We start from the raw sequence: 13,797 nt of genomic DNA, 5'->3' as shown, positions 1-13,797 counted from the left end.
TTGAGCAATATGATCTTCATTTGCATCATTTATCAAAGCTTCCTCTATTAACATCTCTTCATCAAACATCCAATCCATAGGATTAGTTGAGACAATCTCATCATCAACACAATCATGTACGTTGTTTGAGTCTTCACCTACATCATTTCCTCCACTAGAATCACTCATTTCAAATAACCTGAAATTTCCCCCAAAACTCACTTTCTTCCTCTCTTCGACACAAAAACACAATTTTCCAGTTATCAAAATTTATTCCTTAAATCAGATTTTAATCTAACTAATCTAATTACCAATTAATTAACTTAACTTAATTACTAATTACCACTAATGATTAGGGGTAGTTTAGCCATTCAAAAAATGAGGATAAGAGATAACCACCAATTACTATTTCATGACCTTTTTTGTCCTGTAGCTAGGGGCTTCCAATTATTTTCCCGACCCCAATTTAGCGGTGTTATACAAGTAAAATTGGATTAATTTCCGTGCTTGAAAAAAGGGCCCTGGCCTGAGATGGGCCATATGCATCGCACCTCCGGCACGGCTCACAAGAGAATTACTACCCCCTGCACCCCCTCAGCCCAAGTCACAACACCAAGGAGATTCTGTACCTGAACATTAATACTGAGCCAGGTTATGGAAGTAAATTACAGCGATGGTTCTTCCAAAAGGGTAACTACATCAAATCCACTTGCATTTATCTTCGTTTTCCCCAAATTACTAATAATTGCAGTAAAATGAACTCTAACAAACCGTAATTTGATTTTGTTTCGTTAATTTTAATTTCAGGATTTAGTGATTTGGGGATTTTAACAAATTCTGGGTTCTAATAATCTTATTCTTGTAAATTAGGTTTTTGTTGGTGATGGAATATAACAGGTTTTTCTTAAATTAGGTATATCAACTGTTGCTCTGATGAACCATACATAATATGCGTTTTCTAATTCCTACGTTCTATTACTAGGTTATATGAATGACTGAAACTCATTGGACATGTGATTTATTTTTTCAGGAAGGTTGTCGAAAGGAATTTTAGCTTAATTTTATTGAATGGCAGTCTGAAGGGTAAAAAATTATATTGTCGTGATGTTCTTAGTGCTATTATTAGCTTTGATAAGTTTAAACAAATGGTAAAGAGTAACTTGAGGTATAATATGGGTTTGCCTGCTAAAATCAGTGTGGAGATTTTTTGGGATAATGATCGGATTGAATGTGAGTTTGATTTCTTTGAAATGTGGAGATATGCTGTGGAAGATAAGGATGGGTTTGTTACATTACATGTTGATATGGAAGTTAGTAATGGTGTTGATATGGCAGGTAGTACTAGTGGTGGTGATATGGCAGTTAGTATAAGAGGCAATATCAATTTTTTGCTCGATACTATTTCCATGGAAAATCTCGAAGATGATGTCTTAGAAAACATACTTTTCCGGTTACCATTAGGGACAGCTTCTTCACAGGCTAAACGTGTATGCAGATTATGGAAAACTATCCTGTCTAACGTCATAACGAGGTGGGTTACCTTTTCGCATGCTATGACTACAAAAATGACTCAAAAGACAGTAAACTTCAGCTCTGCTTTGGAGAAGAATATGATCATATTGATTGTAATAGGATGGACTATTACTACTCTCATGAGACACTCATGGTGATGGAGCACTGCAGATTTGGTTTTAAATTCTCTCCACACTATGATATCCTGGTTGGATCATGCAATGGATTAGTTTGTCTTCAGAAAGAGGTTCCTGGTGACCAGAACTTGCAGGAGCCTTTCGCAATTTGCAATCCCTTAACAGGTGAATTTATTTCTCTTAAAGCTAATTTGGGTAGGGATGTAGATGGCATTACACTGCTAGTTTCGGTTATTGTCAATTAACCGGCGAGTACAAGGGTTGTTAGACTTTACAGAACCAGCAAGGAATGGCGGCGTGTATACACCCAAGTATATACTATTGGGAGCAACAAGTGGAGAGACATAGAAACTCGCACATTATTCTATGAATCTGGACCTGGTATCTTTGCAGATGGTTCTCTTCATTGGTTGGTTACCGCAGGTCGCATCATTTTAGTCTTTGATTTGGAAGATGAGAAGATCGGACAGTTCCCCCTGCCACCTTCCGAGGCTTATGAGGATGATGATTCAGATCCTGATAATGAACTCAAGTTGTTGGGAGGGAATTTGTGTTGGTTTAAGAGGACCTGGTCTCTCGCATAGAAATATGGGCATATAGAAAAGATATTCTTAACACTAAAAATTCATGACTACTACAGGAAAAATTCATGGAAGTGGGTCAAGGAGTTTAGCATAGAGTGTAATGGATCGTATTACCAGCCATTTGCCGTTACAAAAAGCAATCAAATACTAATGTTGGGAGTACGTCATCTCTACTGTTATGACCCTGAAACTCGAACTGTAAGCAGCTGGTTGAAATATATGGGTATGGATCAAGTAATTCCTCACGCAAACAGCTATGTTTCGTTGAAAGATTACGGGGAATCATGGTATGGGCCGGGGTGCTCAGCAGTTCCTCAAACAAACACCTATGTTTCCATGTCAGAAGCTAGAGATGCTTATGATGATGGTGATGGTCATAAAAGAAAGAGGCAATCTTAACACACCTTTTTTTTTATCAATTAAATAGCTCATATATCCTTCTGGCTTGTAGCAGTCGTACGTTTTATTAGATGGTTTTTATTTTGTTGGAATGTCTTCTTTTGCTTTGTTGAAGTGGTTATCTTTTGTTGAAGTATAGAAGATTTTAGAGCTCGGGCGTTTTGACAGAAAATCCTGCGCTTCTTGTTAAGGAATGCTAAGAAAATCAGTCATGTACTTTCTAGGATGCTGCCCACTTCTACAAGTGTGAATCATTCGCTCGGATAAATTGAATTGGAGTACCATTAAATAGGAATTAGATCATATGTTTTATTAGCCTTTTCTTTTTTGTTTTAACTTTCGACTAGCACGTGACAAGGAGTTCAAACACAATTGGGACGCTATAATGCGTAAGCTAAATGAGAAAGGCGTACACTACATTGCTGAATGATGATGCATTCGTTTTCCTTTCCACCCACAGAGATATCTTCCGTGCATCCGTGTCTTTAGTTGTTGCTTGTCTACTTCAATGATTTCCTTTTGTTGTTGCTTGTCTACTTCAATGATTTCCGAGGGATGCTCAGACATCGGAGGATTCTTAGAGTTCTGATGAACTGGGCCGACAGTGGCGGTGGTGGTAGTAGTATTGAAGAATGTATGATCACCATTGCTACTACTGAAGTCAATAGTACGTTTCTCGAGCCAAGAGAAGATGTCAGAAAAGACAGTCTCAATGTTGTGGTCAGGCTCTCCAGATGTGAGAGCATGCCACATTCCAGGGTATAACTTGAATGTCTTGTCTTTGCTACCTGCCTGCTCGTACAACGCTCTACTCACTCCTGGATCTGTTACTATGTCCGCTTCTCCGTGCAATACAAAGAACGGTAATGTAACCTGGTGACATTCACATAATTAATCAAGCAGAAATTTTGCAAAAAACTGAATATACTTGGATCAGATTCCCAGCCACCTAATTAAGCATTGTGAAAATTCTTTTCTGACAAGTAGGCGAAAAGATTTTTCGTAGGGGGCTAGGAACAATCTCTATCCTACAGCTTGTAGTTGTTGTGGAAGTAAAAAGCAGAGAAATAGAGAAGCGAACCTCATTTAAGGTGTCTTCGAGGCTCATGCTGGTCCTGAGCATCTCTAGAGCTGTTTTAAGCCTGGGTTTGTCTTGATATATCAATTTGTTGTTCCTAACCTACACAGCACAACATTAATGTTCATTCACCCGTAAGAACAGGAAACGTCTGATACTAGTATGTCCAATCCAACAACCTAGAGAGAGAAAGGGAGAATACCTCTTCCCGTTTAATTGGATCTTTAAAGGCAGAATCAATGACATCTTTCGTGGGGACAATCTTCCATTTAGGTATGATCTCTTCTATCCTTGTCAACATGTTAACTACCACTGGATGTGGTTTCAGCTTCTCTGATATCTGTCAAGGCAAAATTTCCTCCATTAATGTCATATACGAATGAAATAATTTACCTTGCCATGAACATCACTAAAATAGAGAGTTATAACCAAACTTGGGGCGACAGTCCTGATTAAGCGAGTAAGGTCTCGGAATATTGAATGCTACAAGGTGTATTATAGCATCAACATGATGACAAAGCCATTTCTAATCAACCAAACACATGAAAATAGAAAGACAATAAATATTTTTTTTATTTTATTTTTATTTAGAAAATCAAAATTTTGCTAAGAAGCTGATAGACTATTAATACTGGGACCAGCTAGCTAAGTCTCAACACCAAGGAAATTTGGTACCTGACCATTAATAGTGGTCCATATATTGTTTCACTGGTTATTATGGACCTAACTTGTTGTACTAGCAAAGGGCATCCGAACTAGAACTCTAGACGGACTAATATACGGACATCGAATGCTAGTTATGAGCATAAGATCTTTTAAATTAACCAGAAAATCAAAATGAGAGCGTTGTATTGATGGGATAGATGATACCTTACACATGGGCGCGACAAGAACAGCACCATTCCAGTAAGCCGGGTCTTTTTTGTGGATGAGTAGTGCCACTGCTCCACCCATTGATTCTCCATATAAAAATCTTGCTTTGTCCTTGTACTCTTCCTGATCTATACAAATTAAGCACAAACAAAGATGCTAAGTATCCTTGAAGCAGAGATGAGCAATGTTTTCCAACAGAAGAAAATATGGTATGGTGTATATACTGTTATAGACTCGAGTTCCTCGCATTTTAGTGTTGCTGGTGGTGGAAACAAATTTTTGGTACATAACAAACTGAAGCCCAATTGTATTTAGGGTTGGAATGTGGCAACGTAAGGTACTTACCACACACTGATTTGAAGAAGCTGCTGCAATCGTTTACAATGTTGGTAAACTTTTTAATATAACACCGGGCTCCTCTTGACCGCCCATGTCCTTCGTAATCAATCCCTATCACTGCATATCCTGCACATGCTAGCCTTGTCCCACAACCTACAACACCCCGGAAATATGATTACGTTACTTATGTCCCTGGCTCCGATCCCAAATGATCTTTGTATTCAAAGTTAAAATTATTCCTGAAAGCGACACAATAATACTTGCTAATTTCAAACTAATATTGCAGCCAAACATCGTTTAGTATAAATATTTATTCTAGTAATGCTCACAAAATTTCCCAAAATGCCAATCGTCTAATGACGCATCTGGGTCCTAATTATTTATTTATTTTTCCTGTTATTGAGTATATGCCGTGTCTCTTTGTTTATGTCCCGTACCCATGCTTCTTTAGGTGGGCTATGACTGTATTTAAGTTGAGACCTAATTTTTTATTGGTTGTCCACCATAACCATAATAAGTGTAGCCATCAACATTACTTCAACCACTTGCTTTCCTCTTCAAAGGAAAAACAAAGACTATCTCTGACTGACTATTGCCGCACAAAGAAGTGTCTATTTCTGATTTTCCAGAAATCAATTAGTGTGTACTTTGGTTGTTTGGTTAACCTAACAAAAACAAAACCAAACACTTTCCAAAAGAAAAAGAATTAGGTGACAATACTTAACATTGATTTTTGTTATTATCTATTTCAATCAAGAAGTCTAGACCTAACCTTAAAAGAAATGAGGCCTTTTTCTTCAATTATACTTATGTAACATAATTAAAGTTAATTAGTGTAGTATTATGCAGATACATACTTCCTTGAATTAGTAAAAGAGAAAATAATTGCCACCTTCCTTACCAATTGACCATTTACTTAAACATTTTTTCTACCTCAACTACCACTATGGAATTTGGAGTGATAATACTACACTAGAATCTTGACCATTTCTTGGTTAAGAAATTATCATCATGAACTAAATGTAAAGTTTCTTCATAATAATTCAGTAATACTACTATGATGACATTAATTAATTACCTTTCATGGAAGCACTGCATTCCATGCCATAACCATGGCAGAGAAAAACAAGGGCCTTTGGAGAAGAAAAAGGCAACCACCTACAAGTAAATAGCTGAACTCCTCTTGAATTCCTAATGTACCCCTATCATTTTGATCATCAATTAACCATGATTCAAGAAAAAGAAGAAGATGATGTTCATATATATATATATATATATATATATATATATATATGAGAAATCATAAAAGATTATAGCATGATCAATGAAATAGTAGTTAGTACCCACTCACCTCTTGATACTCTATATCCATTCTTTTGCTCTAAAATAAATATAATCAACCTGCTATGCATCCAAGAAAACAACCATTACATTGAGAGATTCAACAATATGATGCATGGTGCTTCCTCATAATTAAGAGGAAAATTATGTATACAATGGCAAAATCTATATACCTCAATATTATATATATTTGACAGATTGAGTTGTTGCTCTTCTATCACTCCCAAGAATATTGAAGTGTGAAATGAAAGGAAGAAGATTTGATGAGAAGAAGAAGAAGAAGAAGATGGAATATGATCTCATTTAACTCTCTTTCTTTTCTAGAAGTTGTTTGTATTTAGTTCTCTCTCTGCCCATTACTTCCGTTATCATCTTCTTGAACTTCTTCATACATCATATCATATCATATATAATAAATATATATATATATATATATATATATATATATATTATTCGGATCATTAAGCCTCACCATATCATTTCATTATTACGTGATTATTAACTAGTATTGGCTTTTCTACTTTTATTTACGTACGTCTGTGTACACATCGAGAAACGTGTCCTTAAAATGTGTGGCCTTCTATGCGGATTCGTCGTCTCTCGACACGTCTACAGTGACTACACTCACTCTGGCCCGCTTGTAGTACTATTCCACGTTTTGACCCGGAACTTTTAGCTGTAATCGGCACGGACCTGGAAATTAGCGTGTTTAAAGGATTTCTAGGGATCTTAGAAGTGGAATCCTAAACCCATCATTTCTTACGGATTTGGGATACTTTTAGCTTTGGGGAATCATAATCCTAATAGATCTTTAATGCTAAACCGTCTTATAACTAGTTGAGGGTATTTTTCCGAATATTTTGTGACTAAACCGTCTTATCAAATGTCTGGGATATTCATCAATCAATTAGTACATCAGGCTCTTTTTAAATAATTTAATTAAATTTGATTTAGGTCATAAACAATAAATTGTTTTTAACCAAATTCATCAAGTTTTGAACAAACATTTTTAAGCTTAGTCATTCATATTTCGAGAATAATTAACAAGATAACGAAATTTCTATTGTTCAGTACTTTAAAGTCTACTTAGTCATGTGATTTAGTCTCGTAGATTGAAAGGTGAAAACTTGAGTAATAGATTGGATCAGTCTTTGCATACCTTTTGTCGATGAAGTTCTTCAAATATTTCCAGTTGATCTTCGTCTCCAAATGGTAAAACGCAATAACGTCTGGTACTCAACCACACACTTCTAATCCTAATTCGAGACTTGACTAAATTTGACAAAAAGCTTGAGATAGCAACACTTATGAGTTTCTCCAAGAGTAAACTCTATATTTTTAATGAAGAACAAAAATACAATATGAGATTGTGATGAGATCAAACTTAGGTTATAATGTGGTACAGACCAGGATTGATACAGGTGAAGGAAAACTAGTTGCTGGAGATGAGAAGAGAGTTTAAGTTCCGTCAGAAACTTAATAAAATCTGATTCTAGGATCAAGACTTTAGGGCTTGATAAACATAATCATAATATTGATAATTGATTGATAATAGATTGTCTTCTTTAAACAAGAAGGCATAGCCTTTAAATAGGTTCACAAAAACTGAGTAAAATAAAAGAAATTGGAATTCTACCTAAACTAGGAAAGTAAAGGACTTACGAAGCAACTAAGCTTAAAACAGAGCAAGGAATCAACAACTATTGTTGATACAGACTAAGGGATCAACTATAATAGTTGATACAATCAAAAGGATCAACTGGGACAATTGATACGTTGAGAACATGCAGATATCCTACATCAGGTAGTGTTTCTTTTATAGAAGCGCTCATACTCCGAATCCCGTGTAAATTCCATTGCCAAAACTAACAAAATATCGTAAACAAGTGACGCCTCAAATCAGTCCTTGCAAAGAATCGAGAGAAACATCCAAATGGGCTCACCCTGGATAAGAAATCCAACCCAGCTAACTGGTTGCCCTGTTGTCAGTCTTGGATAACTGACAGCGTAGCTCTTCTCCCTATCTTGTTCAACTGTCAGTTCCGTAGAACTGACAGTGCACCCTTCAATCATTCCACGGACATACGAGGGGCCGTGAGTTTTCAAACTCCCATTTAGATTTCCTTCCCGGTCAGTTCCCGGACATACTTTCTTCTGACTTCTAACTCGGTTCCATCTGCTCCTATATTTTCTCACCTTCTCAAACTCCGTCAATGGCGAAATGACCGATAATGACCGCAACACCTTCTACATCAATGGCGATAATGATCAACACCTCTAAAACACGATCACTCTCTGTTATTTGCAGCAACCATTCACCATCGTATCTTCATTATCATCACCGGCATCATCTCACTGACAGCATCATTCCATTATCATCAATGACATTAATGACATCCAACAACAGCTCCATCAATCACCGGCTCTGCCAATGATAACAATGTCTCTCGCTGCCCTGTTTTCTTCCATTACTAGAGTTACAGCCAACCACCACCCATCACCGATACGATCATCAACATCACAGACTCTGCACGATCGATCGGTGGCTGTCCATGATACCCATATATCTGTTTCGTTCTACGTCTTCTCCATCACCGATCAACCAACAGCCACAGTACATCTCCATTGCCATTATCGATATCACCACCACCTACCCATCGCTGCCATCACAAAAGTCAACATCATTGTGATCAATTGGTCCTAAATAGAAGCAACCATGACAAACCCTGATTCCACGAACCCTTGATTTGCCGGACTGAATGTGAGAAGATGAAGGTGCCCTTAACAAGTAGGTCTGGCGCCCTTATAAATGAAGGGCAGCCCTGAGTAATCATAATGTGCCTTTATAAATCGTCATTCAACTGTTTGAACTGTCAGTTCCATAGAACCGACAAGCTTAACTTTTTGTTTCGCTCCTAACTTCTTCATACGGCGTCTGATTGACCTCATTCTTTCGACGTTGGCTTCGTATTTTTGCAATCTTCAAAATGATGAGAAGAAATTGAGGCTTTAAACAAGTTCCACTTGGTCTTTGGTTCTTTTCTACTTGTAGACTTCACTTTTGTGCTATTTCACTTCTTTTCAGATGATTCACCTAACAAAACCCATAAACTAGAAACAAGTATCATACAAAATAATATGCAAGAAATATAGCTAAAAAAATTGACACTCAAAACATGTAAATGAAACACTTATCAAATTCCCCCACACTTTTTGCTTGTCCTCCAGCAAACTACCTAAACTAAAATAACAATAATTTCCTTTTTTTTAGGTCACGGTTACACTTAGCACACATGTAACAAGCTTTTAAACCCCTATGTGTCCCTAGTGGACGAGTTATAGTCTCGTGAGGCCTTACAGTAGGTATACCCGTAAAACCTACTTCAACTTCACACCGTTCCAGCGTTCCAAGCATCCAAAGATTTAGGAAGACATAAGGGTTCTCAACCTATTGTCAAGAAGTTAGAAGTACAACAGAATATTAACATGTAAAATGTGGTTAATCAAAGAAAGTGTGACCGGTCAACCTATGCCATATAAAAATAATGCATGTTCGAGTTTGACCGAATGTTTCGACTTTTGCCTAACCAATAAGGTTTTATGATAATTGCACTCAAAAGACCGCTTTTCTAGTTTCACACATGTGCATAGGTGGGAATGAAGATATAAATTTTGCACACGTTTGGTGGGAAGGAAACCTTCCGAAATAATTTCTGGAGACCCCATAGGATCGTGAGAAATAAAAATATGTTTTTTGGTGATCTCTAAGAAAGGAAATCAACCACTATTACAAAGATGAGATTACTCACTCACCTTCACATCTGATAAGCAATAGAAGATAAAAACTGTAGCGCTCCCAAAGCTAGCAGCTGACTGATCCAAGAGATTAACTAAACAAAGAGGCACTACGAATCTAAAACAAATACTTAAGCATTTAATTAAGAAATTTGCTATAAAACTTAACTCAAAGCTAACCCCGCTCAGAAATATATATACATGAACTTCTCTCAAATGATACATATACTATAGTCATTTTGTTTGCAAATGGAATAAACAACATAATAAACATGGCAGAAGTTAACTAATTAACGGAGTCAACTCCTCGAAGCTTTCGCTACGCAACTCTGATCTGTCTCTGAAACTGAAAGTGGGAAAAGGGTGACCACATCATCCCTAAAAGGGGTGCCTAGCAGGATTTGGAAAACATTTAAATTTAAATAAATCATGAGCAAGATTTGGAAAACAATTCATGTTTTCCCAAACATCAAAGTGACTAAGTCACTGGAAATGCACAAACAATGTATATGGAAAAACTCCTTCTTCAAACAATATATATTAGTGATGTCGGGTTTTTCCACACCTACATAGATATATTGATGCCGGGTTTTTCCACACCTAATAAGCATAAAATCTGAATTCGTGTAGATATAAATGAAGGAGCGTATCCTATATACCACACGTGGAAATTCTCATTTCCCATAATAATTCATATTGACAACAAAATATTACATGTCCTTTCCGATTCATGGAATTATTCAAAGAATCAACAGAACAATCATAATACAACTAAACAACGTATGAAATGCACAAATATACAATGCATGAGTTTCTACCTAGATGGAGGTCCTATTAATATCTTTTTGTTGTGGGTCATTCATATGTGGCTAAAAAAAATTAGAGTTATACTTTCTACCTAAAATTTCATCTCCAATGCCAAGGTATTACTCCTCCTAAAACTTAGAGAAAAATTAATTTTGAATAAATAATTGATGATGTGTCAAAAGATTTTGGGTCATGGAGAAGGTAAAGATATGACTTTCTCCTTTCTTATGAGACGACAACCATGTCATATATTCATCTTTACCTCGACTTTGATATTGGAGATGAATTCTTGACTAAAAAAATGTTAAATCCTAAATATCATGTTTTTTTTTAAGACATTCACTTCTATCATCGGAGATGCTGTATCTCTTTCAAAAGTGTTTGCGGGCAACAAATTTTTGTGGATTAGTTACTCACCACATATATTAAGTGCCAAAATCAATTGAGAATGTATGGGACTATCACTAAATCCCCTTGTGGGCTCGTAAAGGAGGAGGAATAAATGCTTCCACACGCGGAGAATGCTTTAATGATAAGATTGGGATCGTTAAAGGAATCTGAAACCAACACTCAATGGTGTCTCAGAATACGACTATACGAATGGGATATTTAATTTTTCCTCCTTCCCGATGAATAAATGATACCTCGAGTCAAGTGAGAAAAGGAAAGGTTATTCGCTCCAAATTTATAAGGCTTGTTCGTTTTCGGGCCAATCCGGACGAATTTTCTTAGTTTGTGCAAGGGTATTTTTCTACTTCAGGCCCAGTATTTTTAGATTAAGTTCTGATGTGGTGAACTATTAGCACATATGACGGTTTGGCCGAGTGGTCTAAGGCGCCAGATTTAGGCTCTGGTCCGAAAGGGCGTGGGTTCAAATCCCACAGCCGTCACTTCCTTTTTATTTTTTTTGGTCGCCAACAGCAAACGCCCATAACTTGTCTGATCAAATGTCTAAAAGAAGAAAGAATGATTTCATGGGTACATAAGAGTAAGAATGATATGCTATATATTTGGTTGATATTCATTTGATTCTTGTCTTACATGGTGGTTAACTATTTCATTCGTCATATATGGATACTGTTACCACACCTTTTGAAAGTAGAGGAGATGAATCTAGATTACTAGCGTTACTGTCGAATGTTATTGGAGCTAATCTTGATTTATCCACAAAATGCATATGAGTGCATCATGCATATTCTGATAGAAAAGTGTATTTTAGCCGCGTTGTAATCGAATGCATAATGTATATTTTAAAAAAAAATTATTGTTCCTCTTGATGTTTCGGTGGTCAATGTTATTGTGATGGTGGTGGATTTAGTGTTGGATACAATAAAGACTCTTCACAGAAAATAAATCTCAAACAGCTGAGTCGCGGACTAGGTCGCTATCTTTAAGGTATTTCGCGACTCTGCCTCTTGATTGTACTGGCAGTCAAAAATTTGTCGAACACCTATGGGATAAAACAGTTGATTCTCTCTTTTTCGATTTCTCTGCACCTCGAGAAATCGAACTAATTTTTACTCTGTCTTACACTTGCTCAGAACACAAATAGATGAAAAAACTCATTTATTCATCTTCTCCAAAAAACTGTCTTTTATAACTCAAAGGAAATCAATTAGGTTTAATGAGAATAAAATCAATAATAACTGCATACTTAAAGTCCTCCATAATAGTAATAAAACGACTAGAATATAAAACCGGAATTAATGAATTTAATTGAGAATATTAAGTTGACAAAAAACCGTTATGGAAATCAGAAGTTAAATCTGCAAAAAATTAACTTTTAAATCACTAGACCTTCCAAGACCCCCAAGGTCCCGCTCTCCCGGACTTTTTTAAGTAATATATATATATATATATATATATATAATATACCTAGTCAAATGAAGGGGGTGAGATTTGAACCCAAATATATAGTGTGGGAGCCCAAAATAGTACCACCACACTATTTCTCTAAGTTTGATTTAATATTACAAAACTATATTTTTAAATATATATATCTCCCAACATTTAGTGCTCGAGATCATGATTTAGTCATTTTGGTTGTATATAATATTTTGCAGGTGATAACTAGGATAAAATTTAGATTTATCCACAAGGTGCACAAGGTGCACCCGAATGCATAATACATATTTATATATGAAATAGATTTTGGCCTGGTTGCACATGGGTGCATAATGTATATTTTTATAGGAAATAAATTTTGGATAAGTTGCACCTGGGTGTATAATGCATTTTTATATGAAATAAATTTTGGCCAAGTTGCACCTGGGTGCATACTGTATATTTTTATATAAAATTTAGTACACAAATAACCTTTCTGATTTACAATTTAGTCCAAATATTTATATTTCAGTCCAAAATGACTCATCACGATGTCATCAACTTCAAATAATATAAAAATAATTTATCTTTCAAACAGCTCGTCCAAAATTTACAAACTTTATATATTCGGAAAGCTTTTTTCGAGATATACAAAAAGAGTACCCACATGACTATATATTTTTAATTTTTAATTTTTTTTAGTTTACACTGGTGTACAACTAGGGCTGCACATGAGCCGGTACAGCCCGGTTTTCTGTTGGAACCGCTACCTGTACCTCATGTTGGCCGGTTCCTGTGTTTGATTACCTGTACTTGTACATGTATCTGTCACTGTACCTGTAAAACCGGTCCGGTTTCAGTCCAGTATCGGGTCTTTACCCTATCATTAACATAAAAGGCTTTGACCCCTTTAAGCGGTTTTCTTAACAGTTCGAGTATGTAGACGGATCAAGGTAATCTGGAATCCTTACGATCTTAGAGCAACTGCAGTGGTGCGATCAAAACCAAAGATCAAAGATCAAAAAAAAGACCAAAATTTGGGTTTAGTCCGTGGTGTGACGCAACGGTGCATGATTAAAATTCCATCAGGCGGACTTTAAAAGTCCGCCCCATCCTTTATACATTTTAA

The 13,797-nt window shown here is 36.2% G+C and overlaps 2 protein-coding genes and 1 non-coding gene across 6 annotated transcripts; 2 read left to right on the top strand and 1 right to left on the bottom strand.

Annotated features, from left to right (window-relative positions):
- The first annotated feature begins 287 nt into the window (after positions 1-287).
- Positions 288-2,703, top strand: LOC113345419. 2 transcript variants are annotated; one of them, XR_003358165.1, is made up of 3 exons: positions 596-669; positions 850-892; positions 1,010-2,703. XR_003358165.1 is itself a non-coding variant. In XM_026589195.1 (2 exons), exons 1-2 carry the CDS (start codon positions 653-655, stop codon positions 1,647-1,649), a joined length of 657 nt encoding a protein of 218 aa, XP_026444980.1. In that variant the 5' UTR covers positions 288-652; the 3' UTR covers positions 1,650-2,703. The 2 variants fall into 2 exon arrangements, 1 of the variants encoding a protein (XP_026444980.1); XM_026589195.1 differs by lacking the exon at positions 850-892 and having other exon boundaries at positions 288-669.
- Positions 2,704-2,870: 167 nt separating this feature from the next.
- Positions 2,871-6,646, bottom strand: LOC113345418 (caffeoylshikimate esterase-like). Of its 3 annotated transcripts, none has more exons than XM_026589193.1 (8): positions 6,416-6,646; positions 6,253-6,305; positions 5,980-6,103; positions 4,908-5,054; positions 4,560-4,690; positions 3,892-4,029; positions 3,693-3,791; positions 2,871-3,484 (listed from the first exon to the last, which is right to left on the bottom strand). In XM_026589193.1, exons 2-8 carry the CDS (start codon positions 6,271-6,273, stop codon positions 3,026-3,028), a joined length of 1,119 nt encoding a protein of 372 aa, XP_026444978.1. In that variant the 5' UTR covers positions 6,274-6,305; positions 6,416-6,646; the 3' UTR covers positions 2,871-3,025. The 3 variants fall into 3 exon arrangements, with proteins under 3 accessions (XP_026444978.1, XP_026444977.1, XP_026444979.1); XM_026589192.1 differs by having other exon boundaries at positions 6,253-6,302; XM_026589194.1 differs by having other exon boundaries at positions 5,980-6,092; positions 6,253-6,302.
- A 5,008-nt stretch (positions 6,647-11,654) lies between these two features.
- TRNAL-UAG lies at positions 11,655-11,734 on the top strand. The gene has a single exon. It is a non-coding gene; the product is annotated as a tRNA-Leu (tRNA).
- The last annotated feature ends 2,063 nt before the right edge of the window (positions 11,735-13,797 follow it).

The sequence above is a fragment of the Papaver somniferum genome, unplaced genomic scaffold (assembly GCF_003573695.1).
Source record: "Papaver somniferum cultivar HN1 unplaced genomic scaffold, ASM357369v1 unplaced-scaffold_81, whole genome shotgun sequence".
NCBI lineage: Eukaryota > Viridiplantae > Streptophyta > Magnoliopsida > Ranunculales > Papaveraceae > Papaver > Papaver somniferum.
Note: the sequence above shows the minus strand (reverse complement) of the source record. Positions and strands in the feature narration are given on the sequence as shown.